This window comes from Rhinolophus sinicus, linkage group LG04 (genome assembly GCF_036562045.2).
Source record: "Rhinolophus sinicus isolate RSC01 linkage group LG04, ASM3656204v1, whole genome shotgun sequence".
Classification (NCBI taxonomy): Eukaryota; Metazoa; Chordata; class Mammalia; order Chiroptera; family Rhinolophidae; genus Rhinolophus; species Rhinolophus sinicus.
In genome coordinates this window covers 101,042,506-101,070,253 of record NC_133754.1, presented here as the reverse complement: position 1 = coordinate 101,070,253, position 27,748 = coordinate 101,042,506, and the positions used below count along the sequence as shown (strand labels likewise).

The 27,748-nt window shown below is 39.5% G+C and overlaps 1 protein-coding gene and 1 pseudogene across 11 annotated transcripts in view; one reads left to right on the top strand and one right to left on the bottom strand.

Annotated features, from left to right (window-relative positions):
• KATNAL1 (katanin catalytic subunit A1 like 1) overlaps positions 1-27,748 on the top strand; it is an 81,373-nt gene that overhangs the window by 32,937 nt on the left and 20,688 nt on the right. For all 11 annotated transcript variants that reach the window (XM_019736488.2, XM_019736479.2, XM_074330073.1 and 8 more), the window contains 5 exons: positions 10,454-10,622; positions 21,903-22,030; positions 22,407-22,512; positions 26,245-26,403; positions 27,118-27,244. In XM_019736488.2, the coding sequence (XP_019592047.1) occupies positions 10,454-10,622; positions 21,903-22,030; positions 22,407-22,512; positions 26,245-26,403; positions 27,118-27,244 (689 nt within the window). The remainder of the gene's footprint in view (positions 1-10,453; positions 10,623-21,902; positions 22,031-22,406; positions 22,513-26,244; positions 26,404-27,117; positions 27,245-27,748) is intronic.
• Positions 2,578-4,647, bottom strand: LOC141571079 (short transmembrane mitochondrial protein 1-like; annotated as a pseudogene).

The following is a 27,748-nucleotide window of genomic DNA, read 5'->3' as shown; positions in this document are numbered from 1 at the left end:
ATGATATTAAATGGGATTATGTAATATTTGGTGTGAAAAGTATGTCTGCAGCTCCAGTTTCATACCAGCTGAAATTTCTGGTTAAATGTTACTTTGGTTAAGTTGGATGATAATTGTCTTTTATAGTGGGTAAGCATCTTTTAATTCCAGGAAAATTTAGAATTAATAATAGAAATGTCTAAGAGAATCAAAACTATAGTAATAATATTTTTCTGTTAAGGAATATGTGCACTAATGCATACCGGGGGTGCCAAAGAAAAGTATACAAGTGGACACTTTGGTCAACGTTGCTCAAGCAGTAGTTCGCCGTAATCAGAAGTGTCTGGATGCTGATGGTAACCACTTTGAGCGCCTCTTGTAATTGCAGAAGTCAAATGTGACTTGTATTCACTTTTTGTTATTGGTGTGTATTGAGTATTACAATTTTAATAGTTTTTTCCTTTCTTAATATGTGTATACATTTTGTTTGCACCCTTCGTATTTATTTTTACTGTGTTTCTCTGAAAATAAGACCTAGCCGGACCATCAGCTCTAATGCATCTTTTGGAGCAAAAATTAATATAAGACCTGGTCTTATTTTACTATAAGACCTGCTATAACATAATATAACATAATATAATATAATTAATATAATATAATATAATATAATATAATATAATATAATATAATATAATATAATATAATATAATATATAATACCAGGTCTTATATTAATTTTTGCTCCAGAGGACACATTAGAGCTGATTGTCTGGCTAGGTCTTATTTTCGGGGAAACAGGGTATGTACTTGTGATGTAAGAAAAGATGGCTAATGAGGTTGATAAGCATACAATTGCAATTCAGATGTATTATGGAATCGTTTAGATCTCTGATATTTTTTACAAAACATTTTATGTTTACTCTTGGTTAATATGTAGGAGAAATTTATGCTTATTTATAATTTTAATTTACTAGATTTATAAAAATATTTGTTTATAAATTATTATGCTTTGTTAAGTAAGACAATTGAAGAACTAAGAAGGAAGGAAAACATTAAATTTCAAAATGAAGGTGAAAAGTTTTGGTGTCATTTAATTAATGAGGTTTGTAAATGGGACCAAGCATTATTCAAAAGCCTCTTAAAAGTGACTTCCAAAATCTGCACTCTTGTATGTATAAAAATATTCGTAAGCTGAATTTAAAAGCTTTAAGGAGGGGATGGCTGGTTAGATCCTTACATGGGCCTCTGAGCTGTGCCCTCCTTAAAAAAAAAAAACAAAAAAAACCCAGAAAAAACTTTAAGGAATAACTGAATTTTTGCATTTTTAACTTTAATAAGTTGAATATTTAAAACAGGAAAGTAAACCTTTGAAGAGTATTTTTTTGCATGAAAAGCACCCTTGATACAAACAGTTCATATCAGCATGGCCTGTAGTACTCACTGTATTTCTGAGTGGGTTTGATTTGCTTGTTAGATAATGAGGAAGACTTAATATAAAACAACTAAAATTTCTAAAGTTCTTTTGAGAACTGGAACTTATTCAAGATTAATTTCTGTGAAGTCACATGACTTATGAAGGAGGCACCACTGCGATTCAGTAGGGAAAGGTGGGTCTTATCAGTGAATGCTTCTGGGTTAATTGGATATCCATCTGGGAAAAATCTTGAACCCCCCTACCTCACACCATATAGAAAAATTAATTTGAAATTGATCACTACCTAAAATGTAAAATGTAAAATAAATCTTCCAGAAGATAATATGGAAGGATATCGTCATGATATTGGGGTAGCAAAGATTTATTTAGACATTAAAGCATTAACGATAAAAAATCGATAGGTCTGAATTCTAAAATTACCGTGTTTCCCCGAAAATAAGACCTACCCGGACAAGATAATCAGCTCTAACGTATCTTTTGGAGCAAAAATTAATATAAGACCCATTCTTACTTTACAATAATATAAGACTGGGTCTGATATGATATAATATAATATAATATAATATAATATAATATAATATAATATAATATAATATAATATAATATAATATAATATAATATAATATAATTAATATAATATAATATAGATAATATAATACCGGGTCTTAATTTTTGCTCCAAAAGATGCATGAGAGCTGATTGTCCGGCTAGGTCTTATTTTCGGGGAAACACGGTATGTACACAGGTTTTTCAGACATAATGCTATTGCACACTTAATAGACTATAGTATAGTGTAAACATAACTTTTATATGCACCGGGAAGTAAAAATTCCATGTGACTCGCTTTATTGCTGTATTAATTTTATTGCAGTAGCCTGGAATCAAACCTGCAGTATCTCCAAGGTCTGCCTGGAAAGAATGACAATTAGTAAATCATTAAGAAAAAAGTCAGACAATCCGATTGGGGATCCTGAGGGGGGGAAAATGAACTAAAGACTGGAATATATCCTCTACAAAAGAAGATATTCACATGGGAAATAAGCATATTGTTGAAAAGGTGCTCACATCCATAGTCATCGAGGAAAGGCAAAGTAAAACCACACTGAAGTCCCACTGCACCCCCACCAGAGTGGCTAGGATGGAGCAAGCGGCACTTCGACGTTGCTGATGGGAGTGTGAAATGGCATCGCCACTTGGAAAGTTGGCTATATATATGAAGGTTAATCTTCCATAGACCCTGTGACCCAGCAATTCCAATCCTGGGTGCTTACCCCAAAGAAATGAGTGCTATGTTTACCATGAACAAAACCCCCATATTCATCGAAGCTTTAGTAATAACCTCAAACAGAAAACAACTCGTGTCCTTTGACAGTAGAGTAGATAAGTTGTAGTATATTGATGCAATACAATACTACATAGCAATGAAGAAAGATAAACTAATGCTATACGAAGTCTGACAATTAAGTTTGTGAACTCATCCTAGAAAAAGTGCTACACACTTCATTGCTGAATATCACTACGGTCACCCTTCAAGTACTCCCCTTGGGAAGCTATGCACCGACGCCAGTGCCTAGTCTACCCTTCAAAGCTATTTTGGAACTCTTTTTCTGGAATGGCCATCAGAGCTGTCATATTACCCTTGTTGTTCTGAATGTCATCAATATGTTTTCCTTTATCTTTGGGTAAATAAATAAATCATTGGGGGCCAGATCAGGTGAGTAGGGAGGGTGTTCCAATACAGTTATTTGTTTACTGGCTAAAAACTCCCTCACAGACAGTGCCGTGTGAGCTGGTGCATTGTCATGATGCAAGAGCCATGAATTGTTGGTGAACAGTTCAGGTCGTTTTCGTCTAACTTTTTCAGGCAGCCTTTTTAGCACTTCCAAATAGTAAACTTGGTAAACTGTCCAGTTGGTACAAATTCATAATAAATAAGCCCCCTGATAGCAAAAAAGGTTAGCACCATCGTTTTGACTCTTGATTTGGACTGACAGAACTTTTTTGGTCGTGGAAAATTGGCCGACTTCCCTTGTGCACTTTGACGCTTTGTTTCAGGGTCGTATTGGTACACTCTTGTTTTATCATCAGTGATAACATGGACAAAAACATCATCTTGCTTCTCTAAATGGTCTTGGCAAACTTTGGCTCTCCTTTGCTTTTGATTTTGGGACCATTTTTATACACACCTTTCTCTGCCAAGATTTTTGTTAAGATTTTCCTAACTGTTTCTCTGTTGTTGTTTACTTGGTCTGCTGTACTTCTCTGAGTCAGCTGATGATTTTGACGCACAGGTCGATGAACTTTTGCAGTTATCGTCAGTTGTGCTCGTTATTGGCCGCCCTGACTTCTCTTCATCAGTGATGCGTTCTCTCCCCTCAGAAAAACGTTTAATCCATTTGTGCACTGCTGTTTTCTTCATGGCATTATCCCCATAAACTTGGACTAACATGTCCCTGATTTCACTTCCACTCTTGCCAAGTTTAACAAGAAATTTAATGTTTGTTCGTTGCTGTAATTCAAGCTCAGACATTCTCACAACGGCACATAGAAACATGCAACAACAATAATGAATGCCACTCAGCAGGACACCGCCACACGTCGACACGAACACAGCTGTGAGACACTGATATACCAAGGTTATGAGACCTTTTTTTTAATGATTTTAATTTTAATTACCTTGAAACAACATAATTTAGTACCAAATGTTTAAACACACATTATAATTGCTAAACTGAAATCAGCATTATTTATATCTGATCAGCTATACCAAACACTTCGATTTTTCTTTTGAAAAATGGCAGAAATCCCAAAGAATAAGGGAGAGACTGCTATTGAAGGTCATGTTTTCTAATCTAGCCCCATAATTGCAGTCTTAGGACCCCTCAAGTGGCTGGAAGGAGGAAGGGAAGAGATGAGGATGTTAGAAAAGTCAGGATAGTTCTTAACTTGTGGCCCCCTTTGTACTCTTAAGGCAGCACAGGGTCTGAGACTGGAAAGAAACACAAAAGCTTTTGGTTTGGATGGCAAAGGAGGCCTTCGAGCAGAGCAGACTCAGTATACGAGTATCCTGGAGGCAGTGCTGGAGGCGGCCTCATGAGCTAGGAGGTTTCTTCTTGGCATCCAAGTCCTTTTTAACTTCTTCAAGTTTTTAAGCCAGGTCTGGTATGTCATAATTCTGAGCCAGTACATTTCAACCAAATTGTCAAAAGTAAATCCAAGCAGGACCTGGAGCATGATGTCTGCGAGGGAGCGAAGCCCGTAGAAGCTCCTGGGCCGTTGCGACCCAGCCTCCCCAGGCGCAGGGGCAGAGCCCGCCGTCGGCTTCCCGGTCGCCAAGGTTATGAAACCTCACCGAGCTGTTTGTACAGTGCTGCCAATGGAAGCGCACGGTGGCAAGTTTGCAAATGTAATTGTCAGACCTTGTATGCAGGAACAGAGATGAATTTTACAGGTAATGCTGAAACAAAGAAACCAGACAGAGTACGTACTATAAAATAACATTTATGTGAAACTACAAAGGGCAAACGTAAGCTATGATAGTAAGGTCAGAATAGTGGTTATCTTTAGGGGCTAATAATTTTCTAAGAGGGACTGAAAAGCTTTCTGGGATATTGGGAAATATTCCATCTTGATCAATTTGTGGTTATATAGTAGAAAAATGTATTGAGTTGAATACTTACTATCTGCATTTTACTGTATATATATATATATACATATATATGTGTGTGTGTATATATATATATATCAATGAAGTATAAATTTAAAAGTTCTGTGAAGTATTATCATCTCCATTTACAGAGGAAAAATGTGAGGCTTGTAGGTGTTTAGTGATAATGCTCAGATAATCAGTAATTGGGGAACCTGGGAGTGAAAAGGCACCCAGATTTTAAGAGTGTCAATCTGATGCTGACTGCAGCTCTCCCTGCTGTTTCTTATGAAGGTACTTAGGAATAGTGCTTGCAACACTACAACATTTTTATGTCAATATAACATCCAACATAGTTCTTTTTCTTATTAGGTAAACCATAAATACATACTGATTTGAAAAGATAGCAGTTATACATTTGATGAGAGTGGACACTAAAATCCTTAAATCATTAATGTTTAATTTCAAATGATAGGTCCTTTAATTTCTGTTTAAGTTTTGTTTTTTGACCCTTCATTTCTTACCAAATAATTTCTCTTGGAGTCAGAAGTCTAGTATGTTTATTTACTCCAAGTTCTTACAGTAAAAATCTCAGTGTGAATTCTTGGAACTTACATTTCTTATCTTTTTATTAGCTATGGAGAGATTTTTCCTGTTTATGTAATTCTGGAGGTATATAGATCAATACAGAGGGTGCCGAAAAATGTACACACATTTTAAGAAAGGTAAAAAACTGTATTAAAATTGTAATACAATGGATGAGACTAGCATTCATTTAACACCATCTTTTGCGCAAAGGTCGTATTACACGTTGCTACATAATTTAATTCAACTTTGAAAAGTAACACAGAGATAACATCTCTTAAAATGTGTACATTTTTTTGGTCTCCCTGATATAGTAGCAAAGTAAGATTATTTTTCTTTTCTAGGAGTTAACTTTAATCTGGCTTGTGTTCTTAGACATATAGAGAACGTGTTCCAAATTACTTATTCTTATGCCAGAATTCTAACAGTGTATGAACAAATATATATAAACAAATAATTTAGAGTAATCATTAAGCAGAAAGCTAGAAGAAAGAGAGAGAGAGCTCAGTAGGTGGGATTCTTAGAAAGAAGCTCATATAGCAATTAGAGAAAACTGATAAATCTTAGATCCTCTTTCTTAATATGGCATGGAATGGAGGCATCGTCAAAAGGCCCCTCTCCCTTTGACTTCTGGGATAGTAGAGGAGCAGTGCCATGAGCTAGTCCTATTTTTGTAGCCCTGTCTCTCACGGAGATTTGCCAGGCAGTGATGCAGTGGGTTCAACTCAGGATGTGTACTCTGAGCCCATGTCACTGGAACGTGTGAGTTTCTAGAATATGCCAAAAACTTGGTAGTGACCCTATAATTTCATTTTTAGGTGCTCAAATTTCTTAATTAGTGACGTTATGGTATCATATTTAAAGTTTTATTAACTACCGAGTAGATGATATAAATAATTAAAACTTGTCTAAGGCATCAGGAATCACAAAACGGTAGCATCTGTGTACTCAGCGCAGAGTTTAGGACAAAGGACGTTACTGATGCCGTTAAAGTCCCCGTGAGCTAGCGCTTTCCCCCCCTTTCAGGGTTCCACACGGTCCTGAATTTGGGTTTACCCTTCCCCTGCCTTCTTTATACTTTCAATACATACGTTTGTACCCCCAAAGAGTGCCCTGTTTGGTTGGAATCACACTGTATGTGTTCTCTGAACCCACGCTTTCACTCTCCACGATGGTTCTGAAACGTGTCGTCATGACATTAGCTGCGGTGTCCCGTTGTGTGAATGGACAGTAATTCACATGCCTGTGCTGACACTGGACGTTTGGGTTGTTCCCAGGTGTTTGCTGTTACAAGCAATGCTGATAAGCACGTTTACATACAACATTAACCTTTAACAGTACAGTTTAGAAAGAGGAAGTATTGGATTTTGGAGGAACTCAGTCTTATTTGCATATGATAGAATAAGACCTAGTTCTTCCCATTCTTACAGGGAAATGTCCTCCAATAGGAGAGCTAAGCACAGTGTAGGCATCCTGGTCTCTCACCTGGGCTTCTACCAGCTGTTCTCTGTAGTTGAAGTAGAGAAGCTAGTCCAGTGACCTTTAGGACAGAAGTTGATGATGCTGTGTAACCCTATAAAGTCTCTTTTTAAAAAGCCAGCAAAGAAGCCTTGAGATGCATTTTTCCACAGCCTGGAAGCTGTCCCTGAGTCCCTGATGGAAGCATGGCACTGTGCAGTGATGCATTCGTGGAGGACAGACTCAGGGATGCCCTTTGGGAGGCTGACAGAGTCTGTTACAAGTCTAACAGCCAGCTGCAGTGAGACGGAACTGAGGACTTGCAGAGCAAGGCACCCTTTCTGTGAGACGTGGGCTAGCCACAGATGGCACGTCCGGCTCGAGCAGTCTCACTCCCACCGATTAGGAGCCGTCAGAATACTGAGTGGCAGGGAGAGTCAGTGGCAGGAAACACGGATGCAGCCTGTGTACGAGCCTTGGAGTAAGTCTCTGAACACAGCTCTGCTGAGTGGCGGTGTGCTCAGTGGATTGCGCAGGTCTCCCCAGCAGCCCTTAGTGAGCGCTGAGGTAGGGCGCGGGGGCACATGCCTGGGGGCGCAGGACCCATTGCTCCTCACCCCTGAGCACCCAGGCAGGGCGGGGAAGCCTGCCCACAGCTCTGGGGTGCACCGCATGGCCAGGCCTGCTGGTGGGCAAAGCTTCCGGCTGGCTGTGCCTCGGGGAGCAAGGCCACAAATATGACAATAGCAGGCCCAGCCGCTGACAGAAGGCACACTTGGTGTGTGTTCTGTGTGGAAGGGATTATCATGTCATTATTGTCTTTGGCCATAGCTGTGAGTCGGATTCAGGCAAAATGTATGTACATACACAAATATATTAAATAATCCACTGACATGCTAGGAATAGAACAATGCAACATTTTTAGTTTTTTATTGTTCACCAGTCTCGTCACATTTTTGTTTTATTGGCAGAATGCTTAAAAGACTAATAATGCACTAGAACCAATAATATAATACCTTTAAATTTGAAAATACCCTATAGCCAGTTTACACCATTTTCTAGTTCCTTCTCTGGATTTCTTTCACTAGATTGCTTATTCATCTTTGGCTCCTCTGAGGGCCTGGCATAGTAGACTGTATGCTTCCTAATGGGTGTTCAGTACGTAACTGCTTAACGGGGCTGAACTCCACGGGCTCAGATGTCAGTGTGGGAGCCTAATAGACAGGCATACAGTTTCCACCAGCCTCTATTGTAGCAGGTTCACGTAGTGGTCTAATTCCAACAAGCTGAAGATGCTCCATTAGACCTGCAATATACTGTCGTCGTTTTTTTTAAAAACCTTTTTTACCTCGAGTTTGCAGCCTTCTTGGCTTTTTATCCATTTTCCTGTTTTGCTTGGTTTATTGAGTTATATACATGTGCTATTTTTTCTGAAGCGCCATGATGTGTTAGATGAATTGAAAGCATAAAGCTGGAGGGGTGGCCAGATGGCTCAGTTGGTTAGAGCGTGAGCTCTGAGCAACAGGGTTGCTGGTTTGATTCCCACATGGGCCAGTGAGCTGCGCCCTCCACAACTAGATTGAAGACAACGAGCTGCCGCTGAGCTCCTGGAGGGGCGGCCAGATGGCTCAGTTGGTTAGGTTGAAGACGAGCTCTCAACAACAAGGTTATAGGTTCAATTCCCACATGGGATGGGCGGGGGGGTTCTGCCCCCTGCAACTAAAGATTGAAAACAGCAACTGGACTTGGAGCTGAGCTGCGCCCTCCACAACTAGATTGAAGGACAACGACTTGGAGCTGATGGGCCCTGGAGAAACACACTGTCCCCCAATATTCCCCGATAAAGTTTAAAAAAAAAAAGCATAAAGCTGAAAAGGAGATAATAATAGATACGCATAAGGAATACACACGGGATATGAAGGGCAATGCAAGTGCGGAAAGATAAAAGGTAGGGAAACAGAGGCAGAGACAGTTCAGGGAAGAACTAAGAAATTATACACAAAGTGATAGAGTCCGACCAGCACCCAGATAGTCAAATACTGGGCTGAGTAACCTCAAAATTTTGCTATTAGGTCGGTACAAAAGTAATTGCGTTTTTTGCATTTATTTTGAACCTATTAAACTGCAATTACTTTTGCACCAACCTAATATTTGAAGAAGACATGTTTCACATTACATGAAACAAAATAGGCCACTTTGTGCGCATAGTTACATAGATATAATTGTCAAAATTCTTTTTTTAATCTGAGGTATTTAGTTTCAGGTGTACAACATAATGATTCAATATTTTGTATATGTTGTAGAATCATCACCTAATAAGTCTAATTAACATCTGTCACCATACAGTTATCAAAAAATTTAACTCACGTTTGGGGGCCTGTGTAATCTGAAGGATCCTGTGATTTTTGACACGCTCAAAGAATAACTAATATTTTCATACAGAAATTACTTCGTAAGATTTCATTGTTAAGTCCTATCATTTGTAATTTGATGAATGAAATATTAGATTTTCCAGTGCAGAAGCAGAGAAAACCATTTTGATTGTGAAAAATAAATTAGGGGGCGGCCGGATGGCTCAGTTGGTTAGAGCGCATGCTCTTAACAACAAGGTTGCCAGTTCGGTTCCTACATGGGCCAGTGAGCTGCGCCCTCCACAACTAGACTGAAGACGAAAGACTTGAGCTGAGCTGCCCCTGAGCTGCTGGTGGGGCGGCCGGAGTTGGTTAGAGTGCGTGCTCTTAACAACCAGGTTGCCGGTTCGAGTCCCTCCATGGGATGGTGGGCTGCACCCTCTGCAACCAAAGATTGAAAACGGCGACTGGACTTGGAGCTGACCTGTGCCCTCCAGAACTAGATTGAAGGACGACTTGACTTGGAGCTGATGGGCCCTGGAGAAACACACTGTTACCCAATAAAAAAAATTAGTAAGCTGTGCCAGAAGACATACTCGTATTTTGAATTCTTGTTCTTTCAGCTTTTAATGGTTTTTTTTTTTTTTTTTTTTAAAGTTACCCTTGGTTTAGGACAGTAATGAATAATGTCATTGACTTTCCATTACACTGTTAAGATTACTAGATGGGAATAGTCTGTGTTGCCCTCTATTGGTGATTAATAGTTATCTTTGACAAAATAATTGCTGCTGTATGTGTCTTATGTGTATATAATAATAGTGTCAACCAGTATATGTTATAGAAAAGCACTTTTTAAAACTGACCTAATGGTTGTGGCCATGAATTGGCAAAAGGGGGAAAATGGAGATTTTGGCCTTCCTGACTTGATGGTTTCATTGACTAAGTAGTACGGAAATCCTTTTGCCTTTGATTACGTTTTCTTTTTCTGTTTCCTTGTTAGAGCTCCGCCTCAGATCAGGCGTCCCAACCGAGAAGTAAGACCTCTGAGGAAAGAAATGCCGGGAGCGGGGGCCCGGGGGCCTGTGGGCCGAGCACATCCCATATCGAAGAGTGAAAAACCCTCCACAAGTAGAGACAAGGACTGTAGAGCGCGAGGGAGAGATGACAAGGCAAGACTCGCTGTGGAACTCGCGCGCTTGACGCCCGTGACTTTTGTGCATAGTATTGTTTTGTTGCCTTTTCACAGTACCTTGGTTTTGATATGGAAGAGATTTTTTAACAGTCTGAATTAAAAACCTAAGTAGTCCTTGTACTTTGAAGGCCATCCTGCAATGCCAGTAACCGCAGAGGTATATTGAACACACACACACACACACACACACACACACACACACACATTTAGTAAAATGGATCTTTTGTAGAAATATTAGAAATATTCAAAATGAAATTTTAAAACTTAGAAAAATATATTTTAACAATCATTCTGAATTAAAATGAACAATAAATGAAAACAATTGTAGGGGAAAGACTTATAAGGAAGTAGATGTATATATTCACAGAATAAGATTATGGATATGATTCACTGCTGCTAAAAACAAAACAAAACAAAACAAATCTCAATTTAATTGTAAATTTTAGAACAAGATTTTTTGTCCTTAAGGAGCAAACCTTCCTTGGTTAGGGTTCACTGTATACATTTACTTTACCTGGGAAATTGATCTGTGAATAAACGTAGTACTGGGTGGAAATTCTGAACTGCCCTTTAGATTGACTTTAGAAAGATGGGCTGAAGATAACCTTACAGAGTGAGGAGCGAACCAGGATGACTTGACACATCTTTTAGCCTTAATTTTAATGAAAAGATGAAAATAAATTTTGAGTGATAGCATGTCCCATTCTCACTGTGATGTCATAAATGAATGATGATATTTAATTGCCACAAAGAAGTTTTATTTTACTAGCGAGGGGTTAAGGATGTGTAATCACACTTATGCCATGATATTTATAATGAAATCTAACCAATAGCAGGTGGTTATCCTTCAAAATGATATACTAAATTTGAATATTTTTACTATATATAATTTTTTAATTGTTTTTTTCAGTTACAGTTGACATTCAGTATTTTATATTAGTTTCAGATGTACAGCATAGTGGTTAGACATTTATGTACTTTATGCAGTGATTCCCCCTGATTAGTCTGGTACACCCCACACTATACATAGTTGTTGCAACACTATTGACTGTATTCTCTATGCTCTTGCCTCCTTTGTCATAGATTAAATGACTATATAGGTGTGGGTTTATTTCTGGGCTCTCATTCTGTTTCATTTCATCTCTGTGTTTGTTTCTATGCCAGTACCATGCTGTTTTTATTATTATGGCCTTGTAGTATAGTTTGATATCAGATAGCATGATACCTCCAACTTTGTTCTTCTTTCTCAAGGTTGCTGGGGCCATTTGGAGTCTTTTGTGGTTCCATACGAATTTTAAGATTATTTGTTCTAGTTCTGTGAAAAATGCATGGTATTTCGATAGGGATTTTATTGAATGTATAGATTGCTTTGGGTAGGATGGACATTTTGAGGATATTAATCTTCCTATCAATGAGCATGGTGTCTTATAGTTTCCTGAGTACAGGTCTTTTACCTCCTTGGTTAAATTTATTCCTAGGTGTATTGTTTTTTCCGATGCAATTGTAAATGAGATTGTTTTACTAATTTCTCTTTCTGACAGTTCATTATTGGTGTATAAAAATGCAACTGATTTCTGCATATTAATTTTGTATCCTGCTACTTTACTGAATTCATTTATCAGTTCTAATATTTTTTTGGTGAACTCATTTGGGTTCTCTATATGTAGTATCATGTCATTTGTAAATAATGACGGTTTTACTTCTTCCTTTCCAATTGGGATGCCTTTTACTTCTTTTCCTTGTCTGATTGCTGTGGCTGGGACTTCCAGTGCTATGTTGAATAAAAGTGGTGAAAGTAGACATCCTTGTCGTGTTCCTGATCCTAAAATGCTTTTAGCTTTTCCCTGCTGAGTATGAGGTTAGCTGTGGGTTTGTCATATATGGCCTTTATTGTGTTGAGATATGTTTCCTCTATCCCCACTTTGCTGAGAGTTTTTATCATAAATAGATGCTAGATTTTGTCAAATGTTTTCCTTCATCTGTTGATATGATCATATGATTTTTATCTTTCATTTTGTTTATGTGGTGTATGATGTTAATTAACTTGCAAATGTTGAACCAACCTTGCATACCAGGAATAAGTCCCACTTGGTCATGGTGTATGATCTTTTTAATGTATTGCTGAATTCAGTTTGCTAATATTTGTTTAGGATTTTTGCATCTATGTTCATCAGGGATATTGGCTTATCATTTTCGTTTTTTTGAAATGTCTTTGTCTGGTTCTGGAATCAGGGTAATGGTGGCCTTGTAAATTGAGCTCAGGAGCCTTCCCTTCTCTTGAATCTTTTGGAATAATTTGAGAAGGATGAGTATTAATTATTCTTTGAATGTTTGGTAAAATTCACCTGTTATTATATAATTTTAATCAGTAGCTAAGGACTGTACACAGCCCAACTTCTTAGGCCTTTTGGATGTTTAGACTATGATACAATAAAACTGATATTTTCTGAGTATTTATTAGATAGATTCAAGACACACTCTACCTCTTTTTTACCTCATTAGGACACTGAAAATGAATTAGATTTTTTTGTTTGTTATTTGTTGGAGCTCTTATGCCATAAAACAGTGAGTGATTTCATCTCAAATTTTTTTTCATCAGTGAGGGGTATTAATAAATAAATAAGTTTTCCTGCTGATAGAATTGAACTGGTTCTCCCCCCTTATCAAAAGCCACATAATGGATACGTAAAAAATCTGTATCTTACGTATCATCTTTGTTTCTTCCTCTGTTCTTCATTTTTGTTCAGCTGACCTTGGTTTGCATTTTAGAGAATAAAGTAGGAGCTGAAGTCTGTCCCTCACTCTGCTAGTAGCTTTTAGGTGAACTTTTAGAACTGGGTGAGGCACTTTTCATCTTCACCTTAATTTCATACGACACAAGAGCAGACGGCTTTGGTGGAGGTCTGTTGGGTGCTTCCCTGCTGGGCACCGTTCAGAGTGATTAGACAGTCATTCCTGAAACAGCCCCATGAGGTAGAGAACTGAGATAGAGAGAGCTAAGTACCATGCTCAAGGTCATAGAATAAGAAGTGGAGCTTGGAGTGGAATTTGTGAAGTCACAGGTCTTTTTTCCTCTTTTTTTTTTTTAAAGGATTTTTCATATTATGTAGCAACCCTACCAAACTAGATTAAAAATCTGGATTGGATTTGAAAAGAGTCCCAGAACAATTAAGGAAATGTTGATTTTAAAATGTGATTCTTAAGCAAAGAACAAAAAAATCAGGCAGCATTTGTTGACTGTCACATCAATTTTTCTGGAGATCATAAATTGTTTTTCCATTAAAAAGTTCCAAATAATTTTCTAAATCTTAGCTATTTTTTTCATAGACATGTAAGTACTCAGAGTGTCACTGGAAAGTAAGCCCTTTATTGTAAAAACAAAACAGAACTTTACAGTTGTTTGAAGATAAAAGATATTTTTCGAGTCACTCTGGAAACAAAGGGACTACAATTTTTTAAAAAAAAACCTTATGGAAACTTCATTAGAATTTCAAAGATGTACTTGGTTCAGTTATGATTATTATAAGTACTCAAATACTCATTAGAATACTAGACTCCCTAAAAAATCTCTGAGGGCTGTGATACGGTTGGAGGCAATTCAGGTGAAAGTGACATACCCACTGCCATTGAAAGCTGATTTGAAAATGAATATTGGAAGGGTCCTCAGAGATATTGTAGTCCCCAGTGTTGGTGGTTTTTAAAAATCAGTTTTGTGTGTTGCAACCAGCTTTTAAAAAAAAAAAAAAATGAAGTAGAATAGATCAGAAAATTCAGAGTGTGTTGCCCGTAATAATGACAGTATTATTTTGAGAAAAAAATTAGTTATATGAATATATAAGAATGCAGTTACATAATTATCTGCTTGTGTGTACTAGCTCATGATATAAAATAAATTTATTGCTTTGTGTCATGGTCCAACGTCTGAAAGCTGCTGCTGTACTCCATCCACTTAACTTTGTAGATGTAAAAAAAGTGAGGGCAAGAAATTACAGATCTTGTCCAGGATCCTTGGTATTTTGGAGTTTTAGTTTGGTGTTGTGAGCTGTGTGATGGAGCAACAGATGGTGCTACTTCCTAGAGCACACTGGACCAGGCCCTTAGTGAAGCTTTTTATGTACATTCGCTCGTTTAATTCCCGTACATTTCTGTGACTCAGCATTATTTTCCCTGTCTCATGTATGGAGAAATCATAACGGTACCAGTCAAAATGGAAGTAGGTGATGGAAACTGGATTTAAACTCTAACTCTGATACCTGAGCTTTTAATCATTAAGTTATACAGCTTCTTATTTAAAAAGACTTGTATCTTATTTTAATGTATCACAAATGCTTAGCTTTGACATGAATACCAGTTTACTTTCTGAGAGTGATTAAATTTTTCCTTCTTTTTGTAAATTGGTGACAGGCTTCCACTTAAGGCCCAGCCTTAAAAATACTGTTTTTCAATAAGTAAGAATCACTTTGTATAGTGATGTTTTTCTGTCCTTCCAGCTTTCCCCTCTGATGTCCCCAGAGTTGTCGTGGGCCAGTGACCCCATTTACTTAACACACCTCTTTTAATAAGTGAATACTTTGTGTAAGTCATACTTCCAGGTTGTAGGAATACAAACTTTAAAAAAGTGTGACTCCTGACCTCAAGTTAATTATTTTCTTACTGATGAGAGGGAGTCAGATGAATAAATTAACTTTTACAGCTATATTTTTCAGTCTTACTTGAATGTATCTGAGAAAATTGGATATATTATTATTTTACAAGGCTAGAGTCAGTATAGAAATGTACGTAGAAATAACTAATAACATTTTTTATTTAGAAAGGAATGTCTAAATATAAATTATTAGGTAGCAGAAGAAATGTTTTTGTATTATTACCAAAAGTAAATTTAATTCAATCAACTCTGATTCTCAAGTATTTTTAAGACTATGGCTTTATGATTAATCAACTCTTAGTGAAATGAGCAGTGCGTCCATTCTGATCTTATGATTAAAGCTGTATATGCTTTTAAGTACAATTCAGACTTAAGTATGGTAAGTTATATTATTAAACTGACAGGACTTCATTTCACTGAATTGCATGTGACATGGCCGTTTTTGAAAACTTTCTTCTCATGATGGAGTAGCTCTAGGAATGTCTGAAATTGAGGGGTGTTGTACACTGGATTGGAATATTTTTCTCAGAGCTATTGACTGGTGATTATACACATGAACAGTGACCTCAAAAAAGTTTTTTTATTGAAGGAAAGTGCACAAATTATAAGGGTACTACTTGATGAATGATGACCATCTCACCATCAATGGACTGGTCAATGTTTAACAACTGTTTTTCCGGGGAAGAATGTGTGTGTGTGTGTGTGTGTGTGTGTGTGTGTGCAAACACACATACACAATCGCACACATGCTTATTCTAAATCTGACTGGTACGAAGGATGTGTACACCTAACTTACAAACACTACAATGTCCGGGACCCTCTGTTGTGAAGGTTCGAGTCCACGGGCTGTCACCGAGTGCCTCTGCTGGGGCCGCAGTGCACAGATGAACATGGATGGAGCTCTGACATGAGTGGTGGTTGGGCTTTTATTTTCCTTAATGAGAAAGATGAAAGTAACACCAGAAACATGTTGGAGCTTCACTCATTCGCATTGTTGATGAATCAGATAATAATTGTCAAATACTGGAAAACGGTTTCCTTAATTTTTTGTGCTATATACGATGTAACAATGATGGAAGTGAGACACTTTTACGTTTTATCTGCATTATTAACATTTTCCTTATTACTTTCTTGAGTCTAGACAGTTAACAAAACAATAAATCAAGCCCTGTTTTGTAGCATTTGCTGATTTCTGCAGTATCAGTAGTACCTCGCTGTGAGCGATTTCCCGCTGCCCACGTGATGTCACTGGTCTCAGTCGAGGTGACGGGGGATAGCCTACTGTTCTGTAGTGTCTCCACCATAGTGCTATGATAGATGGAAGTAACCTCACGTGCATAGATAGTAGTTAAATAGTGAGAAGTGAGGGCTTCTGAGTATTTATCACCTTAGTTTTTAATATTTATTCTAAATTTGTGTAATTTAATTTTCATTAATGGCTGTGTTTTGCAGCTGGCTCACAGAACTGAAAATTGAATAATCAGCTCTTGCAAACCAGTAAGAGTCAGCTTCAGCACACCAGTGCATGTAACCCCGTAGCACCGTGCCATCACGTCACTGTCATGCGGGAGTCAGGGACAGAGCACCTGGCTCCTCAGAAACCATGTTCAGGATCCCTCCCGATCCCTGCTACCTTTTTCCCAAAGGTGACCACTGTCCTGATTTCCGATGCCGTATGTTAAGTAATGCCCGGTTTGAAGCCTGTGTACAGTAAGTATTCTTTGGCTGTTTTTGCTCAACATAAACATACATTGATGCGATTCCTCTGTGCTGGTGCATACGTCTGAAGTTTATTTTCATTAACATGCAGGGTTATGCCACAGCTAAATCTGCTTCACTGTTAATGATATTTGGATGGCTTTTCATTTGGAACTATTATTAGTAATGGTGCTTTGGATAGTTTTATAGTGTTCCTTTGGTGTATATGTGTGAGCATTTCTAGTGAGCATATGCCTAGGAGTGGAGTTAGATGGGTCGTGGGATATGCGTATGTTGATAACATCAAATAGTTTTGCCAGGTGATCCTGTCTGCAAAGCATGAAACTTCTGGTTGTGTGACATCTTCACCAACACGTGATGTTGTCTGTCTCCTGCGGTGGGGGAGGGGTCATCATATCTCATTGTGATTTTACCAGCATATCAACCATTCTTGTGTATTTACCTGATAACTTGGGAGGTCGAAAGTTCTTTCATACGTTTATTGGTGGTTTATATTATCAGTGACTTGTTCTTAAGAAATGTCTTGTTCTGTCTTTTGACATTAAATCACTCCACAAATTCTTTCTCTGGTGGCAGCTAATTTATAGTATTGGTTTTTTATTTTTATTTTTTTTTATGTTATTGCAGTAGATTCCAGTAGTTATTTGCTGTTCTGTCCCTAATTGTTTTACTTATTCATGTGTTGTGTACCCTTACATGAATGTATGCCTCACGAAAGCAGGGAGTTTTGTCTGTTTGGTTCCTAGCTATTCCCCAGTACTTACCGTGTTTCCCTGAAAATAAGACCTACCCCGAAAATAAGCCCCAGTTAAGATCGTCACCCAGACGGACACATTTAGTACATTATGACGATGTTCCAGAAGAACATGACATGACTGTATTTGAATAAATGTAGATTGTTGTACATGAAAAAAATAAGACATCCCCTGAAAATACGCTCTAATGTGTCTTTTGAAGCAAAAATTAATATGAGACCCGGTCTTATTTTCGGGGAAACACAATAGAATAGTGCCTGTACATAGTAAGTATTCGTAATATTGTTGAAAGAACACTTACGTTGACAAGTATGTGGAATGCTGTGGATTCATTATGTCAACGTACATGTATTTTGTGTGAACACTCCATGCAGGGCATAGCCCTGAAATTAGTAAGCGCTGTTTTGCATTTATCAACCTGTTTTTCTTTGTAAAATAATAAAGTCTTAGAGTGGGATGCTGCTTAGCGATTCCGTCTGGCTTTCCGTGTGAATGCGTCTCACACTGGGGTAGGAGTAGCTCAAAGTGTGCAAAGTGGTCGGAAGCGTTGTTCCAGAGCCAGACTGCCTAGGACCTCTCTGTGTGTCCTGGGGCGATTCGCGTAACCTCTCTGTGCCTCAGTTTTCTCACTATGAGATGGAAATAGTAAGAGTACTCACCTCAGTACCGTAAAGATGGTTATGTCCAGTGCTGAGAACAGTGCCTGCCTGGTACAGAGTAAGCCGTACACGAGTGTCGGCTGTAAGGTAACGGGAAGGTGGGGGAACTAACACAGACACGATGCACAATCCACACAAGTTTTTAAAAAAAGAGAAAGGAGATTTCCAAGAAATTTCTTGGGCTGTTGAATTCAGGAAACAGATGAGTAAGTGGGCCAGTGGGAGGCAGTGGCTTTACCAGAGGTCAGCTGTAATTCAGCCTACACGTCCCTGTGGCTGTGGGCCAGTCGTTCTTATTGCTGATGAGCTTGTAATTCTGCTGTTCGGTCGCTCACTGCCTAACAAGAGAGAACTCCTTCGTTGGACAGAACTCATTGTCAGAAAATTCTTTCTTTTGTTGCTGTACCTCTTCTGTCGCTTTGTATTGATCCTGGTTCTTGGAAGGAAATAGATAAATAGAGGTAAATACGTCAGTTGGTTGTGTTGCTCCATCAGCCTTTCCTTCTTCAGCTTAAACATCTCTAGTGTCCTCTGCCCGCCCGCACGTGACGTGGCTTTGAACCCTTTACCATCCTGGTCACCTTCTCTGGGTGTAACTCATGTGTCAGTATTTCCCTTGAAATTGAGGCCTAAAGCTAGTAACTGGCCACGTTTTGCTTCATCTGCCAGTGGGAGAAGGCACACAGTAACATGTAAGACCATTACTTGGATTTCAGGCCACGCTGTGCCATTGACTGGCTCTGTAATACTGGGTGAGTCACTAGCTTTAGCCTCGTTTTCCTCAAATAGAATGATTCCCAATACTAATGAAAGCTCATTAACAAACCATTCTTGATATGGGTAATTAGATCTTAGTAAAAAGTAACGAGGAAAAAAGGATCAGCCCTCATGCTAAATATCCAATTCTTGCCAATGTTGACCTTATTGTCACTTAGTGTAAAAATCTAAGCAAAGAATTCTAAGATCATTTAAGTGACACTGCAGCTCGTATTCATAGTATAAACTGCAGGTAATAGCGTATTGGTGAGGTAAGCTGTGTTGCCTGTAAAGGAAGTTGCTTCAGGTATTGTGGCGAATCGAGCTGATTAGCTGTAACCACAGTTACTTATGTTCAATATCACTATTCCAGTTTATCTGAGTGTTTGGTATGAAGGCTAACTGTCACCCATTTTGTTGATTTCCCAATGTAAGGATATTAATTATATATTTTTAGTTTTCCTAAATTTGTTTTTTGATTTGAGTCTTCTGTGGAGTGCTTCATCTCTGCCACTGAGGAATTTTGAGTCACAGGGCCCAGCAGTCACCTGGCTTATTCCCACATGTCCTCTTCTGTGGATGGAGAAGCTTGGCCTTGTGTACGGCAGCAGCGTTTATTTCTCTGCTTAGGCTTCTCCCTCCACCCGTCTTTCCACACACACAGTGGCCAGGGAGTCCTTCTAAAATGTAAACCAGATCCTGTCATTCCCTGGCTTAACACATTCCAGAACATTCTGCGTGTAGTCAGAACAAAATCCAAACCTCTTCCTATGGCCCACAGGGGCCCCGGTGAGCTGCCTGCTGCCCGTCTTTCCACCCTCTTCCTTCTGCTCAATGTCTTTTAGCCACACTGACCTCTCAGTGTTTTCGTGGCACTTCACACAATTATGTGTGTTTTGGGTCTGTTCGCTTGTTACTTATTTCCCCCACTAGCCTAGATGCTCGGTGAGGGCAGACAATGTATTTCATTCACTGATCAAACACCTAATGCTCAATAAAATGTGCTGGACACAGATGCCCTTATGCTGCTTCTTAAAATCCTCCGGCTCCCGTCACTTTCAGCAGGTGTCAGCTTCTTTCCTGGCCTGTTCACCATGGCCTCCTACCACGTGACCATTCACGTTAAAATGGCTGCTTACATTTGAATACTGATTTTTTTGGTAAGTGCCGTATCAAGTCTTAAGTCCCAGACATATTAGTTTCTGTTGCATTCTTTAGTTGATCTATTTTCTAGAAGAGTTTTCAAATGATTAGAGTGCTCCCAGTGATTTGTTTGAACGTGACTTTGTAGCCTTGGCCTGTCTGTATTATAAAGTGTGGTTCTAGGCTGAGGTTATTTGAAATGTGTTGATGTTATTATGTTTATTGTGTAAGTATGCCAGAAATCTGCTCCTTTTAATCGTGTCAGTATTGGTATTTGTCATCTGAAATACAAGAATCTTTCTGAAAACTTCGTTTAACACTATTGCCATGCTATCCAGAAACAGTAAATTATTCATGTTTTGGTCAAGTCACTAAAGTACTGCTTGGTCACTTACCTGGTGACTTACTGAGCTAGATAGAGCATTTGCCAAGGGGGCCGTTTAGTCCCCTCTCAGCATTAATGATTGAGCCTATGGTTTATCTCCGATGAAGTATGGTAGGAGAGGTCCATCCTGTTCTCTCTCTTCAGGTTTAAGCTTAGGAAATTGACTGATTTGTTGACCATGGCCCCCTTTTATTTTGTAGTACACAGTAGCTGGGGGCTGACGCTGTGGGAGGTCCTTGGCTGTGCCTGCTGAAGCAGACCAGTGGTTGGACTCTCTTTGGCAGCCGAGCACGTTTCATTTAAAGTTCCTCAGAGCTGAGGGAACCTTGGCAGAACCCCACAGAAACTATAGCATGTAATTCTTTTTGAAAGCCACCATATTGTTAGATAAAGAATTTGGGGTAAGGAATACTGCTTTAATGGTCTTCATAATTCTATTTCAAAAGGTCCTTTTACCATTGTCGTTACGGTGACTTTATGGTGTAGTCCCAGCACCTTTCTAGGAAGAAACTGAACCCTGAGGGGTGCTTGCAGCGGCAGGGAAAAGGCTTTGTAAGATGCAGCCGGACTCCCGGCTTTGGAGGATGTCACAGGCCGTACACACCTGAAGCTTTAAGCTGACTCAGCCAGGCATGAGGTGTCAGGTTGTAGGGAGGGCACAGATGTGGGGAGTCAGGAAGACCTGGGTTAAAGTCTCGGTTCCAACGTTACCAACTTGATTAAGTTACTCCAGCCTTTTGGAGTCCAGTTCCTTACCTGCAGAAATAAGAATGATAGCCCCTCTCTGGTAGGTTGTTGTGAGTATTAGATGAGGTAACATACGTGAGACTTCTTGCCATGTAGTAAGTAGGTCCTCAGGAAATGAATTTTCTTTCTTCCTCTGCATCAATACTCTACTCTCTGGTGGTGGTAGGAATCTCCTGCATCCACAAATTCAGACGTGTTTTGTAAGGATCATCTACCTGCAGCTCTCCCCCAAGAATGCAGATTTGCAGAAGTGTATGTTTAATAAAGTTGGCCAGTTCATCTGTTTCTGATGAATTAAATAGGGGAGGATGACGTTTGGGTAATCAGACACACGATCTTAAAATAATGAAAAATTAATTTTTAAAGGATGAATTGAATATCTTTACAGCTTGATGTTCATTAAAATTGTGTTGTTATCAACCAGTTCTTTTTTTATGTGTGTCCCCAGGGAAGGAAAAATATGCAGGATGGTTCAAGTGATGGTGAAATTCCAAAATTTGATGGCGCTGGCTATGACAAGGATTTGGTGGAAGCCCTCGAGAGAGACATCGTCTCCAGGAATCCTAGCATCCATTGGTTAGTGTCCTTTATGTTCCTGAATTAAAGTAGTAGAGAAACGAGTTATAGGTTGGCATGGTGTGTCTTCTCTTGTCATCTGTTAACCCCGTTTGTGACTGCAGCCATGATGTGAGTGTGTGGCAGTGACAGGACAGTTGTTTTGTTGGATATAATGACAATACTTTACATGTTCATTTGATGTTAATGGAATAGCACGTCCTGATTAATACCTGCAGTGTTAACTGATCACTGACCAAATTTTATGCGGTAAGAATTAGAATAATGTTCTTAATGTAAGAACAATTTCCTAAGTAAGAAACATGAAAGGAATTAGTGCTGACCGTCAATCACAGGAGTCCCTGAATAAACATGAGACTTTGCTGTTCTTACAAAGGGATGACATAGCCGACCTGGAAGAAGCCAAGAAGTTGCTGAGGGAAGCTGTTGTTCTTCCCATGTGGATGCCCGACTTTTTCAAAGGGATTAGAAGGCCGTGGAAGGTGAGGCTTATTGATATAGGTATAAAAATGCCACTTGCATCATAATGAAAGACGTGTTTATTAGCACTAACAGCTGGGCCCAGATGCCTGATTTGAATTTCTGTGGAGTGTGCTGCCCGTGCCTGGCCAGACGGGGCTTGGGGTTTGGAAGGAGTCTTCAGTCAAGTCACTTCCCTCAGGGGCGCTGAGCTACAGAGGAGTTCTAAGAATTTTCCAGATGTCTGTTTCTGTAAATAAGATGTTTATAAGCAAATTAAATTGTAATAGTATACAGTCTTATAGTATAAGTGATCAGGTAAATTCCTTTCCAGAAGTTGGCACATTTCTCACTAATTATTTTGATCACTTCATCTCGACTTGGCATAATTGTCAGGCATAATCAGAATGGATGTTTCTCTTTAGCCTGCCCTATCCTTTATTGCTGGCCCAGGACTAACTCCTCCTTAGTCCAGTGTTTTCATGGTAGCGTATTAAAAACCTTTCCAACTGCTGCTGCCTGGCCTGCTGTGGTCTTAGCCTACGCAGTCTTCCTTTCCGCTGACCAGAGGCCGAGATAAAAGCCTGATCTGACTGCCCTTCTGGGTCAGCTGGGAAGCTCTGTTTGTCCCCAGGACATCCTCCTGTTTGTTTGCACAAATAGCTGGGGACACCCATGGCATTTCGATTGCCTCTCATGACTTAATAGACTGTTACAGATTTACCTAATTTAGGGAATGCGTTATATCATACATCCCCCCTTTATTATAACTTCTAAAACAATATCTAAAAGAGAGAATAAGGTCTTAAAATAGGTATTTAAAGGAGTTTAAAATAGCTGGAGTGGTAGGTGTAACCTACCCGTCATGACGAGCCCTGTAAGGTATTAGCAGGAGGGTGATTTGCAAATGTGGAGCTCACCTTGTCAGCAGTCTGGAGGCTGGATTGGCAGTGGGCATAGCTGGAGGTAGACGAGGAAGCTGATCAGGAGGCTGCTGGATAATGCAGCCCAATGACGAGGACCTGAGCGGAGGCATTTGTTACTTGGCTGCTTACAAATGGGGGGATTGTGAGAGGTGGTGACGAGGTATAAGTGACACCGTTATGAGGGAGAGGGACAAGGTGTGTCTCCCAGAATCCAGACTTGAAGTGAAGGAGTATGCAGTTACTTTTGTCACCAACTACCCCAAATCAGACCAAACTTCCCAGGTTAAGGGCAGTTTTCCACAAGACTGCCCTCATTCCGTATGCCAGCTGCAAACGTGGGGGTCTCAGGTTACCGTCACTTCTGACCAGCTGGCTATAAATTTGGGGCTTCTCACTACCCCCTCAGGTTAGTAATTCTCTAGAATGACTCACAGAACTTAGCAAAGTATTATGCTTAAGATTACAGTTTTATTATAGCAAAAGGAGGCAGTCAGAGCTAGCCGGAGGAAGAAATGCATAGGGCGAGGTCTGGGAGGATGCTGAGAGTAAAGCTGCTGTGTCCTCTCCCCTAGTGCAGGAACGTGTGACAATACATAGAGTATTGCCACCTGGGAAGCCCACCCAGGCTTCAGGGGCCAGTTTTTATTGGAGGTGCACTGCATGGCCACGGCTGATTGCATCTTTGCCCGTGCGTCACAATCTGCAGTCCTCCTTCCTGCCCCCAGAGGTCCAGTTGGTATCACTCGTCTCAAAGCCCCAACCCTCTAATCGCATGGTTGGTTCTTCTAGCAAGCCGTCCTGAGTCATCTCATTGCACATACAAGGTAGGGGCCCACCACAAGTTACCTCGTTAGCGTAAAATTTCTGGGCTCAGCAACAAAGACACTCCTGTCACTCGGGAAATCCCAAGGATTTAGCGTCTACTTCCAAGAAAGGGGGGCTGAGGGGCAGGAAGGCCAGCCAAATTATTTATTACATAGGGTACAATGAACCGATACTGGAAATTGAGAAAAGGAGCAGGTTTCAATAGAAACATAATATGTTTAGGTAAATGCTCAGCAGGTAATTTGAAATAGAGGTCTGGAGCGCAGGGCGGAGTTTGAGTTAAAATTGTGAGAGATGAGTGGTAGTTGATAATATGCATATGGATGAAAAGGGAAAAGAACCAAAGACTTAGCCCTGCCTTGGGAATGGAAAGGGCAGGGGAGAGGAGACCGGCACGATGGAGGAGTGTGACGAAAGAGCAGTGTCAGAGCCAACCAGGGAGGAAGGGTCTCGGGAAGAAGGGGATGAACACCAGGCATCTGCAGAGAAAAAGAAAGATGTGAATTACAAAGTGGCCACTGGATTAGAAAGTTAGACATTTTAGAGAAGTAATGAAGGCAGAAGCCCGATTGTAGCTCTAGGAGAGGCAGGAAGAAGCATAAACCGTTTCCTTAAGAAGGTTGGCCGAGGAGGGACTCTCGGAGAGGTGGCTAGTAACTAGAGGATTTGTAGGGTCACGCAAAGGGTTTTTTAAAAAATGGGGCAGGTGCAAGTATGTTTCTGTACCAGTGGGAAAGAGCCAATAGAGGAGGCACAGGAAGTAGAGGGGGTAATTGAAGGATGTCATGAGGAGGTGAGATTACACATACTGCACAGAGTGTATGAGCTGTACCTGCACAGATGCTCATGTTGCACATGAACTCCTACTGGAGGCGGCCACGCTAATGACATTGCAGGGACAGAGAGGGCGCTGAAAGGGAGGGGACAGGAGAGAGACAAGTATGAACTTTGCTGTAGCTGTAGCCTACACCTTTACTTGTTTTCACAGTTTTCAAATTAACAATCTCATACGCAGTTAAAGGTGCCTCGCAAAGCAAAACGTTGTTTTGTTTTTTTTATATAAAATTAGTGTTTCAAATCCTAGTAATCCCCTGCGGTTCGTTCTGGATGCCAACATTCTATAGCTGGAAAAGGGTTTGGACAGTTTCTGAATTTAGTTTATGAAACTTTGACATGCACATAGTTTCCCGAGTTTAAATCCCCAGCTTATTAAACTAAATTAAATGGGTCAGACTTCCTCTTAAAATCACCAACTATTATGCAAAATATGGTGTCAACTGTGTACCCGAACCCCCATTAAAAGTGGCTAGTGACGTATTTAAGAATCCATTAGTCTTCAAGACTAGAGGATTAGTGTTTTTAAATAATTTTTACTCCTCATTGATCTACTTTATAGAATACTTTTCTGTTTATGTTTGAAGGTGAGAAGAAACCCAAATTTAGTTATTAGTCTGTATTATCTTTAGTAGCTTTTTAACGTTGTTTTATGTAAACTTTTAACTCTCTAGCTGATAAAATGCTAGGCTAGCTATTTTGATTATGTTTGAATCACCACTAGATTTCAGCTACCTTATTAACTAACAGATGGGTCTTCATTTTTTATTAAAAGCTGTGTGTTGTAAGTGTGTTGCAGAAGACAGGTTTGTTGTCTTAATTTCATTTCGTTGACACAGAGTAGTCACTCTTAAGTTGTGCTCACAAAGTACATATTTACCTTCCGCCAGGTTTAGCAAAATTGCGTAGGTTCTTTCTAAATGTATCAGAAGATTCCTTGTTGTGTAGGCCCTTTTTTAGCCCATCTCTGAGTACCCCTGATGTGTGACATTTTGTAAAATTACTCTTCATTTTTTCTCTCTATAAAATGATATTCGTGCCAAATTCACCTGCATTTTCCTGTGACAATTTGTCTTTTGATGGGAAATTTTTCTTATGCATTAATAGTTGATGAAATGATAAGAAAGCATTTAATCTGACAAATCATTCAGTACATCTCTGAAATGCCAGGGTGTGCTGATGGTCGGACCCCCAGGCACCGGGAAGACCATGCTAGCTAAAGCCGTGGCCACGGAGTGCGGCACGACGTTCTTCAACGTTTCCTCTTCTACACTGACGTCTAAGTACAGAGGCGAATCTGAGAAGTTAGTCCGTCTGTTGTTTGAAATGGTGAGTGACGATTTATTCAGATGGCAAAGTACTGTTGGTGTCGGCAAATGATATTCCTGTCCTGTAGATCCATTCGCCTGCAGCAGGTGTCGGTGTAGTTTTCAATAGTTCTGACCACTGATAAGACACGGGGTGGGTTTTGTGGAGTTGGCAACTTGTCTTCAATGTGTCTTCGTCTTGGAGGCAAGAGGAGGCCCCCTGGCATCCTGCCCAGTGAGGGTAGAAGATACTTAAGCGTGTGTGGTGTGACTGGTATTTCTGGATCTCTAATGAGCCGGTGGAGCAGAAATCTGTTTTAATATGTATTTTAAAAATCGGTTAAAAATTGACCATTAAAGTTTGCTCTTTTTCATAAAGGATTTGCAATAGTTACTTAAGAATGATTTATCTTTTTTGAAAAAAGGTTTGTGTTAAGGAAATTTTCAAACATGGAAGTAGAACGAATAGTACTGTGAATCCCCATATATGTCACCCAAGTTTGCCAACTTACCTTTTATTTTTAGAAATGTCCTTTTTTGATATGAATTGAATGAATTGATATGAATTGATGTGAATGATTTGATTTAATCTCTGTCAGTACCAGATGGTGGCGTTAAAGCAGGGAGAAACTTCTGCTCTTCTTTACCATGATTGTAGAAGGAAGAAATGATATTTTAAAAATTCAGATTATTTTATGACATCATGGAATAACTCCTTTAAAACATTTTCACAAAGGCTAGATTTTACGCCCCTACCACGATCTTCATTGATGAGATCGATTCTATCTGCAGTCGAAGGGGAACCTCTGATGAACACGAGGCAAGTCGCAGAGTCAAGTCTGAACTCCTCATTCAGATGGATGGTAATTGATATTTAATTACTGTCTCAAAACGTTATATTTCCTTTTTGAGTTTTGTGTGGATTCATACTTTAGAAGGTAGCCTGAATTTACTTGTAATCATTTGTTCATCTATTTATTTGTTCATTTGTTCATGCACTCAAAAAGCCTTTCTTGTATGCCTGTTAGGAGTCATGCACCATTTAAGGTTCTCCAGTTACAAAGGAAAGGAATGCCACGGCCTTCAAGGGATTTACCATTTAGAGCAAAGGTTCTAGGAAGGTGGTCCAGGGTCCCGGGGGTCTTTAAAAGTCTTTTGAAAGGTCTGGAAGGGCTAAACTATTTTCATAATAATATCAAGACATTAGTTACCTGTTTCACTCTCATTCTCCTACAAGAGTTTTTCAGAGGCTATAAGGCATGTGGCACATACTAGATGGAAAGCAGAAGCAAATATGAGAATTCAGCTATTCTCCATTGAGTCAGACATTAAAGAGATTTGCAAAAATGTAAAAAGAATGCCACTCT